This window comes from Athene cunicularia (genome assembly GCF_003259725.1).
Source record: "Athene cunicularia isolate RWA chromosome 1 unlocalized genomic scaffold, athCun1 chr1_part2, whole genome shotgun sequence".
Lineage (NCBI taxonomy): Eukaryota > Metazoa > Chordata > Aves > Strigiformes > Strigidae > Athene > Athene cunicularia.
Window position 1 is genome coordinate 72252121 of NW_020799092.1, and position 12703 is coordinate 72264823.

The 12703-nt window shown below is 36.3% G+C and overlaps 1 protein-coding gene across 8 annotated transcripts in view; it reads right to left on the reverse strand.

Annotated features, from left to right (window-relative positions):
• Positions 1-12703, reverse strand: part of CACNA2D1 (calcium voltage-gated channel auxiliary subunit alpha2delta 1) — a 407675-nt gene that overhangs the window by 107647 nt on the left and 287325 nt on the right. For all 8 annotated transcript variants that reach the window (XM_026861982.1, XM_026861990.1, XM_026861975.1 and 5 more), the window contains 3 exons: positions 4329-4398; positions 3648-3698; positions 2516-2615 (listed from right to left, as the gene is read on the reverse strand). In XM_026861982.1, the coding sequence (XP_026717783.1) occupies positions 2516-2615; positions 3648-3698; positions 4329-4398 (221 nt within the window). The remainder of the gene's footprint in view (positions 1-2515; positions 2616-3647; positions 3699-4328; positions 4399-12703) is intronic.

Sequence of the window (12703 nt, forward strand, 5' to 3'; positions counted from 1 at the left end):
GCGGATGAGTAAAGTGGATGAATGCTTTATTAGACCTATGTATATGCTTTTGTGAATAATCTTAAGAACAAATGATGTTAAGTGTGATAACATATCACCTTCTTAAGCAGTGTCACCTCTGGTGTTTAACTTCGGTGTGAGGCTTTGGCTGGACTGTGGAAAAACTGAAAAAACTGAAAAAAAAAAAAGGAAAAATCCTAAAAAAGAAAAGACCAAACTTCTGTGTTCAGTTCTCTTGCTTAAAGAATGCCTTGTAGTAGTACAAGGATTTGTTTCCTATCAGTGATTCCCTTTCTGGCAGAGAAATAAAATGTCAAAACACAACGTCTCTCACAATTCCAATATGTAAGCCATCTGAACACATGAAAACATAGGTTATACAAAAGTAACTGCAATACTGAAAGGATCTAATATGGACTTTCAAATAAGTGCACAACAAGAAATAGCACTATATAAATGATTTAGAGATACCATGTTCTATTATGTATATTTCTGTGAGTGCTGCCTTCCTCTGAGGATGAACGCAGCATGACCAAAAATCCTCTTCAGTTCTGTAGGCAAACACCTGATGCGTGCCTCTAAAGTTCATTCAAAGAAGAAAGGTACTTCCATATTGTAAGCTACAAACCACTGGGAAAATGTACTGTAGAAAAAATTCAAAGATTACTCGTCCTTTTTTCAACACAAATCCCAACCTTGGGGCCTCATTAGAATAACACTGAACTTTATCCATAAATAATCTGAATCTAAGGAAGGTTTAGCATTAAGATACGCTATTTTTTTGTCAGCTGGGAACAAATGAAGGAAAGAGTTTGGAAAGCTGTGTAAACCAGGAGGTAGTGGGGGTTCAGATTTTCCAGTGTTAAAAGCTGGCACAGTTCCACTGAACACAGTAATCAATTTCCAGCAGTTTAGGATTACAGTCTTTACTTTTTAAAACCAGTGAACCTAACAACAAGATTTCAGCTCTCTAATGTCATTACAGAAAAGCTTATTTCCTTTAATAATAATAATAAAAACATTAGTTTCTTTTTTTTTTTTTTTCACTGCAATCTAGACTAAAGAAAATGATCTAATCCACTGTTATAAACTTTAACAAAGGAAATGCCATAGTGAATAAAAGCTTCTCTCTATTATTTGGAGAAAGGTCTAGCGAGACTGACAGCAAACAATGAAGCAATAAGCAGTGTTCAAAGAGATTTCTGATACTGATATTTCAGGTCTTTCTCCCCACAGGCTGGCTACAACACATCTGTGGAAGTTGAAAATTGTTTCCAAAATCATTCCAGTTACTTACCACACAGGCTGTCTCTTGTCATTAAGAGTAAGTCAATGTTCCCATCCTAAATCCTTAGAATCAAACCTCTACTGTTCAACAGCTTAATAAAAAACAAAAAAAAAGCCTTGCCCAAGGCTAGAGCATGACATCCAAGGTATCAGCCTGAAAACTGAAAGATGCTCATATGTGGCAGGTGCACTCGCCCAACGAAAATAGGACTTCTATGAAGTGTAGCAGCTACTAATTGCCTTTATTCTTGGGGCTTCATGGTAGTTGGGACCTTTGGGCAGTGGGAGCCGCTGTTGACCTCAGGTCAGATTGGGCCTGGGCATCAATGGAGTCCCCTGGGGGAGCCATTTGGAGCTCGGCCCCTGGAGCAGCAGCTGCGGTCGAGGACTCTCCCCTTGGGTCAGGACACTGCCCAAGGAAACTCCTCAAGGTTCCTTGGGTCAGGACGCTGCCCTGAGCAGGTCCTTGAGGTCGAGAGCCCTCACTTGTCATGTAAGTGATAAAGCATTTTGGGTTGTCATTAAACCCTAGGGAGCGGGGCTTTGTTCTGTGTTTTAGGTTGTTGTTATACCCTAGGAAGTTGCTCTGCTCTCCTCTCACAGACATTCGAACCTGTAGTTTGCAGAGGGCTAGTTACCTGTGTTGACAATGAATTTTTAATTTTTGGTGCTTGCTTGTTTATTTGAGAGCCTCTGTAACACCATACCAACTTCCCCCTCCTCAAATCTATTTTATTTTGCCTTCAGCTTTCTTGAAATTCAGAAATGTGCACTTTAAATTCCAGGCAACTATTAGAAAGATGAAAATGCCATTCAAAAAACCCCCAAAACTAACTATTTTAAAGAACTATATAGTCACTCTATTATATAGAAACAGAAGTTTTAAGTCTGGGAGTCAAGTGTGAAGTGTATTGTTTCAAGAAAATTTACATATACCAGTCAAGTAGAAGATGTGTAACACAGAACAGAATTATATTGGAAAGGAGAATCTGACTACACAGAAGTTTGTTTAAATGACTTTTGCCCTTCACTCAAACGTGTAGATAGCAACAAATCTAGGACTTTTATTATACTTTACAAGAAACCAGTAAGCCAAATGTGGTATTTTGCAATATATTTTAAGTCTCTTAGCAGCTTGACATTTAAGTATCTCATATCTGGCATTAAAAATAATTTTCTTATGGCTTTGTTGACACTAAAAATTTTGCAGAAAGAACAGAATACTCACTGAAACTACATTCACAAAGTCATCGTCAGACAAGGTCTCTAACATCTCAATGACTGAGGTGCGGATCAGCTTCAATGTCAATCCACTGACACTCCCGCTCCTAACAGAAATCCATGAGATAATAGAAAAGTTGAATTTAAAAAATGTTACTTAAAACATACAAGGAAAATACAGAGCATTAACCAGCACTCTCACAATTCTCACACTAAATTTGTCAATACGTCTCCTAAATTCTCCAACTCATCATTAGAATCATTATATTACTATAACAAAAAGTTAAGTCCAAAACTGTTATTCAAAGCCCCAGTCCCGTGGCACAGGTGAAGTCATAACGGTACATCATTTCCTCATTTTCATTTCAAGAAATCTGAGATAGTTTATCACCTTCAATCAATGCATTATCTAAACATTTTCTACTCCTACACACAGATTTACAGCTTTAGATTTTCAGATACTCTAAACGCAGCATGTTTGATTCAAGGCGAAACCTAAGATGAAGTGAAGAAATAACAAATGTTGATAAAACTCACTGCTGATATGAAAGCACTTCACCACATGTAAAAGCATTAAATGCAAATTCTTCTACTGAGAATTTTTTCAGCATGAAGTAATCTGTTTGACACATCAGGTTCAGTCCCTCAACACTAGCTAAACAATGTTTTATCATAACCAAAACTGGCGTTTTATAAGTACGTATGGTCAAACATATCAAGTCTGCATACATTCTCATCTTTCTGGCTCATGAAATCATGATTAAATCTACTGTTACGCTTCTAGTAATTTGGTTTTAGATATGTGTTTTACAACAAATCTTGGCATGCACAAATCTTGGCATGCACATGAAAAAAATTTCAACTGATTACTTCACTAATTAAGAAGCTGAAAGCAGAATAATACCGAAGTGATTAAAAAACACTTCCTTGTGCCCAGTTTAAAAACCTTTCAGGTTTGGTTTGGGTTTTTTGGAACTACTTTTTCCTGTGTATTTAATTTGTTCATACCAAGATTTTTGATACTTGCATATGTAAGTACTTCTTAATCCTGTCTCAATCTTTCAGCATACAGAGATTTCTTTGATACATTTTAGTGCTGATATTCGTCTAATGTCAATATCCAGACATTAAACACTTACGCATCAACTAAAATAAGCATGTCTTTGGGAGATGCAGCTCCTTGGATATACCTGAAAGAAATAAAGGATATGAATGACACAAATTTGAAAACGCATTTGTTGCATGTGATGGAAGACACTCTGCAATCTCTAAAATAAATCTCACTGAACTCCTGTTGTAGCTAGTAGAAAATCATGTGCTACCATTTTCTCTCTTGCAGTGTCATCTAAGTAAACCAAAATCTAAACCACATTAGAAACATCTGGAAGTAGGATATATGGATCAAAATTCAGATGTTGATAACTGAAAAACATGAATGCTATTTCAAAGCTAGAGATCTTGATGACAGATGAATTATTACATCAGTGCAGTTTAGGGAAATATATTTAATCCTTTGAAAGAATATATCCAGCTAGCATGGGTCCAGGTATCAATACATATTATGCCTTGAGAGGCTTATAGAAAAAAAAAAAAAAATAAATAACCCCACTGTTATCTTGTATGATGCACTATAGTAGATATTGCATAACAAGGAATACTTGAAAATTGTTAGTTCAGAAGAATTAACTGATTTTTTGAAAAGAGAATAGCAGTATCTAAAAGTAAGGACTATTAGATATAAATAATCAGAAAAAATTGTCTTGCAGTCATATCTAGAAAATAAGTGACATACATATGTCAGTCCTTTAAAGAAAGCTTACCATGGTCTTCTGCGAACATCATACAGATCTATTTTGTTTGGAGTTCGACTTTTATCTACCCATGGGGAAGCTAAAAAGGAAAAATATTAATAAAATAAATTAAAAACTTTATCTTAAGTATTTTAAATACAGCAATACAATGAATCAATATCACAGATTTTACACTATATATATAAATACCAACATTTGGTATGGATAAAATTTTCTCTATTTGTGTAATCTGTTTATGAAACATCTATATACCCCTATATATATGAGAATATAATTTAATGCAATCCAACTATATATAGGTTAAGGTCTTGAATGGCCAAGCTGTGTTGAAGAAACAATTACTGACTAAAATTGACTTCACTGACTTCAATGGAACCAAAATTTCAACCAAAATACTTTAGAATATGTTATCAACTTTTTTTTTGACAATAAAGTACTTAATTTTTAAAAGTTATAGGTAAATTAATGTTGTATACAGTAATACTGTACTGATCAGTTATGCACCTAAAAATTATGCACTGACTCAAGAGAGCTTTACCTAAAAATACAAATTAAAAAAATAACATGGAAGTATCTTTTTTTTTTTTTCTGAAAGTAACATGGAAACAGTTGTGTATCTCTAAAGAAAATGCTAAGATTAATAACCTTTTGCAAAGATTTAATCTAAACTTTACCATAATTTTCAGCAAGAGTAGGAAACTTTTCCTTACTGAAAAACAAAATGAGCCTTTCAAAACCATTTGACAGCTTAATGAACACAAATAAATATGTGAAAAGTTACAAGAACTGAAATAATGTCCTGCAACTTGCTCTCTCAGTGTATGCCAACAGCATTGGGGGACATATTTCCTGATGTTAATCATTTTTATGTCTAGGCAACAAAGAAAGATATAGGCAGCTCCAGGATTCTTCCTGAAAAACCATTCATCTAAGACGAATGGGAAGAATTCTGATAACTCAATCCATCAATATAAAAAGAAGCCACCAGATTAGAGTGACTGTCTATTTTTGATTTTACTAAATGAGCCCTTTCCTATGTGACAATAACCTGAGTTGGCACATCAGCTAATATGTGCCAACTCAGGTTATTGTCACATAGGAAATGGTTCATTTAGTAAAGAACTCAATCAGAATATTTACTCTGAGTATAACCCACAGGACATTTATCAAGATACATTTATCAGCCACAGAAAACACTGCATATTGTTGTACAACAGAAAAACATCAAACTCTATACATGTATTTTCTACGATCTCAGACTAGACCACCTGAGAGGTCCTTTGAGACCTGAAGGGATAAGGCTGAAATTTCCAGAAATAGGAGAATTGAATTTTTGAGACTAGTATATGTCAAATTTGTAACTTAAGTATCATTAATTAGGTATGCACAAGTTGAATTCATGAGTAATTTATGAGCCTAAAGCCACGGTTAGCACATGTTCAGTCATGGACTTTTTGGATCTGTCCAGACTAACCTATCTATTGGAAACCCATCTAAAAATCCATCCTTGTAGTACACTCCCTAAGACTTGCAAAATCTGCATCCAGTGTACTAATTTCAGTTTGTATTGTAAGTGGTTTAGGGAAAATAGCAAATATAAATCAAGGTACTGACAAACACTGCTATATCTTTGCCCAAATTCTCAGTCTTTCCACTAACATCCAATAAAAGGCTATGCCCTATCAAATATGTTCCCCTGAACTGACCCATATCTTAGACAGTCCTTACAAACTGAGAATTATCTGAATGTATGCATCAGGATTTATTTCAAAACAATGGATAAAATGCAATTTACACTGCTAGTGTGACAATAACTCTTAGCAATTTCCATTAAGAAGTGAATTAAAACTTTTATTTTTTTTTAGTGTTATTTTCATATATATAAGTGTAACTCCTTAACTGCATTTTTCAAAGCAAATGGATGGTGGTTCAAAGAGAATTTGAATGCAGAAGCTGAAGAAGAGTGCTTCTAACATCATCATATTCTACTGTAACGGTGGATACTGACTAGTTATCAATTTAAAATTGAAACAATTTTCTAAAGTTTCACAAGATAACAGACTAGCTATCATAAATTAACTCCTGAAAACATTACACGAACATTCACCTACAATGTATCTGATGTCATAATCTTCAAGAAGATGGTGTGACTTACTTCACATAATATTTTGAACTACAATCTAACTTTTCTACATTCTGAACTAAAATTTACAGAAATATGGGTTAAGATTACATTTTCTATGTGTAACAGAAGAAAATATGAGAAACAATTCAGCTACATTTTTCTGCAAAATTTGAGAGCTACAAATACATGTTAAGGTAATACCACCTGACAGGTAAGCACCTCACTTCCTTGAGGTGAACACCCCTTACCTAGACAGAACACACATGGGAATTGGGCTTTTTTTAGATGAAAAATAGTGTGCCAATTCTTTCAGAAACATGAAGAGGCATAACTAATACTAACTTAAACTTGTGAGAAAACACCAAAGAGCAAAATTTGAAATGCCTGAAATTTTCTCTATATTTCCAAAAGCACAAAAAGGCTCTGTATTACAAAAGTTGGGGTTTTTTTTAAACTGGAATACAAATTAGAATAAAACTTTTCTGATTTTTTTTTTTTTTCTTTCCCTTTCTTTCCCTCTCTTCATGGAGAAAATCTTCAAAACTTCTGGTTGAGACAGAGTAAGATGAAGGTTCTGAAGACAAATCCTTCAAAATAGCTCTTCAGAGAAGGTCTTTCTTTTAAGACTTGAGCAACTAAGACTTGCACTCAGTTCTACCATTGCTAGAAGATTGCAACAAAGTTCAAACTGTCCCTTTCTGGCTACATCTATATTATTAATTTAAAAAGCACAACAAAAAGTAAGACATTCACCAGAACTAGACTTAGAACAATTATGACAGTCTGGGTACATACAAAAGAAACTCTGAGTAAACCACTCAGCACAGTACTTACAGCCTGCCTAACACTTTTGGAGATTACTGTGAGCGGTAACACAGTTTTTTATTTTGGGAGACAGACTGAGTGAGAACACAACAGCTAAATTCTACCTCCCTTTCACTAGCTTGGACCTTTCAGCATGCATAGTCCTGGAAAGATTGTCATCAGCTTCAGAGATCTTTAGAAGGTCTTTAAAAACATTTTTGCTTACCATGCTATTAAGCCTGTATTTTCTGGTGCCACATGTCAATAAATATTTTTTTCCTAATTAATATATTATATTCTGTTGAGACAATTATAACAAGCACATGCTTAAGCTTCCATGTGAGGATTTTTTTCTGGATTTATGCTGTGACTAGATAATATTTCATCAGATATTAATTGGATCATACAAATACTAGTTAAGAAATATAATGTTTACTAAGAAAAATAGTTCTATTGATCTTTATGATGTTTTCTACTACAGTTTACATAATCTAGTAGTGAGTCTCTTTATGGCTAAACATAAATGAAGACTAAACCCTTAGTATCTAAAATTTCATTCACACCAAAGAAGTGCTGAATTCCCTCTTCAACATCAAGAATTAACATGACTAAATTACTTATTCTTCCTCAACTCTCTCTGGATTAACACGTTTAATTTTAGATGGCTTTGAATGGTCTTAAACCCATTCACTGGTTTTGGAAACATTCTGAGTATTTAAGGATCTTACTGAAATTGCTATTACTAGGAAACTGAAATTCCCTTAGGACATCTGATGTCTAATGATCTAATTTTAATTTACCCTGATTTCATCTTTTTAAAAAAAAAATAAAAATATGATAAATGCTGTCTATGCAAAAATAAGTAATTATGCATTTATAATTACATAGGAAATAACTAGAATGGATGGACAACACCGAAAAAGACACGTCTTGCCTTGGTCCATATACATGACACACTATAAAGCCATTTGGGAAAACTGGCTTACATCTTACTGACAAAAGCCGTTATATGGTCTAAGCTGAAAGTAAAATGAAATACACAAAGAATATGATTACACATTTTCCTAAATAACTAAAATAGAAGATCAAGCATTTTGAGATATATGTTTTCATTTATATAATCTGTTGTTTAAAACATGCATTTTAATCAGATGTCTTGGAACCTGGCTCACTGAACGTCTTGAAGAAGTCAGCCTCACCGTGTTTCAGTGTTGCATACTAGTATCTTTGAACTTTGTCAACACTACACAGTTCTCTGTTGCATACATTAGGCTTTAGTCATGTTCTCCTTTGATGATTTTCTTGTTTAGCATATGGTTAGATTTGATATTTTATAAAATATTCATTGGATTAGATATCCCTCCCACTTCTGCTGTTTGTATTATGGAGATAAGAGTCTGGCTATATTTCAAGAAAGAATAAGGCATGCTCTTCTGTTATTTCTGCACATGTAGAGTGGAAATCCTCAGTTTTATTGATTACGTGCAAAACCATGCAATGCAGTACACAGGCTGTCTCAAAGCAAAGTGACAGTAAATACAAGTATTCCTCAGGAAATGGAGACCTTGGCTACATCTGCCCATTTTTTAATTCATGAGATGATTCCAGAGGCATAGGTGAGTGTCTTGGGGGAGGCTGTGAGAGACGAGAAACCAGGCCTATGAGAAACTAAGACAAACAGCCTGGGAAAGCAAAAGCTGAGGCTGATTGAAGAAATGCCTCAAACACTCGCAAGACAAAACTCTGAGTCACGGGGTGCACTCTGCGGAGGCCGAAGCTGATAACGCTGACCGATGTAACTGGGGGAGAGAGCCTTGTGGAGACAGGACGGCTCTGCTCTGGGGCACCTGGGCAAATTTCAAGGGCCATGTGTCTGGTGAATGAACTTTGCTTCATTATCCACAAAATGCATATTAAAGTTAACACCCCTCAATATGCTAATGAGAGCTGACATGATCGTGGTAATTACATCATCCCATGAAACACCTTACCCCTCCCCATACATGAGATACATAGATCTGTGGGTCGACCGAGGGGACAGACCCAAGGAAAGTGGGTATAAATCAAAGAGGAGAAGAAAGGATTCTCTCTCTCTGACCCCTTCTCCCTGCACCCACCCACACACACCCCACCCCGGCCGTCTGGAGAGAGCAGTGAAGCAAAGAAGATGGATGCCAGCAAAAAAGACGGCCATCTCCTGGAACCCTCGCCAGAGGGATCAGCACAGGAACACAGACTGGTGATCTGTAGTCCCCCATTCCCTCTATCTCCCTCTTTTTCTATTAAGAAACGCAAAGCATATTATATTGGTTGCCACAACTTGCTCTGTACTTAGCCAATTATCATGTGTTCAATCAGTACACTGTAGGTAGTTAATAAATGCTTGCACTTGGAGACTTGTTGTCCACTCCAATTGGGGATTTGTGAATCTGAGTCACTTGTCCCACTCGTCTGAGTGGGACGTGACAGAGGCCTTCCTGAAACTCTTGCTGAAAGAGATCTCAGTTACATCTACACTGCTCTACTGGTTAGGTGTGCATGTGCAAGGAACAGAGAGGCATAGATTAATTATTTACATCTTTACATCCCTGAGTCACATATAGGGAAAGAGGCTAAAAACTGATAGTAAGACAGGTAACATATGCCAATTATCAAATCTCAGACAGCATCATCTTACTCTGGTGCAAACTTCATTACCTTTCCATCTCAGAGGGTTACAAGGTAGTCAACATCAATATAGCATTTACCAGGTCAGGCAAACAAATATTCAAGTTGAATTTTACTTTGCTCTTTCTCAAATATTCATGTCGATATTCAGAACATGCATAAACAGAGACTATTCAATCCCCTGTGCTAGATTCAGTAAAATCTTCCTCAGATGAAGCAAAGGTGCAACCTATAACTTTGTCTTTAGTTTCATTTTGTATTTCTTCTATTTTATAGTGAACTTAACGTGAACAAAACTGGATTCAGGTATGAGATAGCCCACACTTGTTGGGAAATGTGGTATTCCCTAGCTCATTACTCAGCAAGAAGTCATGTGAGTTTTGATGTGGCAGCAGCACAATTGCAGAATTATTCAGTTATTTTTCAATAAAGGTGAAAAGTGATGAGACATGGTAGTTAAAAATAATAACTAGCTATAACTTAAAAATAATAAATAGCCTTAACTTTAATAACCCCTAACATTAATCATCATAAAGTCTTTTGCAGCACTATATTTAAAACTCAGGATATTTAACATCTTTGCTGGTGACATGGGCAGTGGGATTGAGCGCACCCTTGGCAAATTTGCTGGCAACACCAAGGTGTGTGGTGTGGTCGACACTGGAGGGCAGGGATGTGTCATCCAGAGGGACCTGGACAGGCTGGAGAGGTGGGCCTATGCAAACCTCATTAAGTACAACAAGGTCAAGTGCAAGGTCCTGCACATGGGTTGGAGCTATCCTAAGCAAAAATACAGGCTGAGCAATGAGTTGATTGAGACCAGCCCTGCAGAGAAGGACTTGGGGGTATTAGTGGATGGAAAACTGAATATGAGCCAGCAATGAGTACTCGCAGCACAGAAGGCTCCTGGGCTATATCAAGAGAAGTGTGGCTAGCAGGTCAAGGGAGGTGATTCTACCCCTTCACTCTGCTCTTATGAGCCCCCCCTTCAGTGCTGTGTCCAGCTCTGGGGCCCCCAACATAAGGACACGGACCTGCTTGAGCAGGTCCAGAGGAGGCCATGAAGATGCTCAGGGGGCTGGAGCACCTCCCCTGTGAGGACAGGCTGAGAGCTGTGGTTGTTCAGCCTAAAGAAGAGAAGGTTCCAGGGAGACCTTATAGCAGTTTTTCAGCACCTAATGGGGCCTACAAGAAAGCTGGAGAGGGTCTTTTTATACAGGCATGAGGTGAAAAGACACAAGGTAATGGTCTTTAACTGAAAGTAGGTAGATTTAGATTAGATATAAAGAAGAAATTCTATACTGTGATGGTGGTGAGGCACAGAAACAGGTTTCCCAGAGAAGCTGTGGCTGCCCCCTCCCTGGCAGTGTTCAAGGCCAGGTTGGACGAGGCTGTGAGCAACCTGGGCTAGTGGAAGGTGTCCTTGCCCATGGCTGGAAGGGTTGGAAATAGATAGTCTTTAAGGTCCTTTCCAACCTAAACCATTCTATGATTCTATGTTGATCATCATACAGAAAAGAAAGGATAATCATCTAACAGATTGTTTTTCATAAGGTATTACCTATGTGCTTATGGGCAATACTGAGCTCAGTTTAATCCAAAATCAGTTCAGCAATCTATTTATATGTGAACAGTCCATACACAAACAAATCCATTATCTTCTTGGTCCCAATATGCCTAAAGAAACAAAAGCAATTTGAACGCAACACATATTGCAGTGTGAAACTTAAAGTTAACCTCTTCAATGTCTCTGTGTTATCTTAATTCAAAGGTAAATATTTCTGCTTCTGCATTTATAAAGTGAATTTCATCAATAAATGTGTTGCTGACACTGGTTTCACCTGGACTAGCTACCATCCTCACAAAGGGGGCTGGAGTATCAGAGCTTGAGAAGAAGAGGTACAGAAGCAACAAGATGTTTTGTTGGGGTTTTGTATCTGTTTTTCTCCTATAAGAGCAAATTTTGGAGATTTCAATTTGTATCATAAAAACACAGAGATGGTATGAACTTCACTATGAATGTAGGGTGGCCTGCTAGATGCAATTTCATTAACTCACTAGAAATTACACATTATCCTGTAACTAGGTGGATCTGCTTGCACAACTACAGCATTCAGCACATCACTTTTGAAAAACGAGTCACAGTAAAATCTTACAATATGATTGTTAGATTTTCCATGTCGTGAGCATAGTTAGATTCAAATCATGTCAGTCCATGTTCTTTGCTCCCAGATTTCAACAAAAAAAAAGGAAGTGAATGATACTCAGATAGTCTTATTTCTATGCAAAAAGTAGAACTATCCAACTCACACTAAGGAACTAATTGATAATTTATAAGCTGCATAAATGGGAAAGTGGTTTGGGTTTTGTTTTGTTTTTTTACTTTAATGGTTCCTTTAAATGTTGAGTTGTCAAATATAAAAAACTTTTTTTTTTTTTAAAAAAAGGTGAAGTACTCAGTTTTTCAAAGTTTTTGATTCATCTTGTATGGATTTTTTAGGCTTTCTGGTGTCTTAGTATCTGCTTCAGTAATGATGTTTTTGTAGAGTTCAATATCATGGCCACAACACTATTGCTTGCCATTAATGGTTAACACAAGAGCAGCTGTGCACAGCACATCCTTCATTTGGAGATATACCATTTTATTTTATTAGAAATTGATTTTTAAAGCTCTTCCATTATTAATTTGTCTAAGCAGGGAATGCTCCAGCAGTTGAGTGAGACCTGCTTCACTGACATCTGGAAACAGGTTCACGCTTTTTTTACTTTTTTTTTTTTTTTTTTTTTT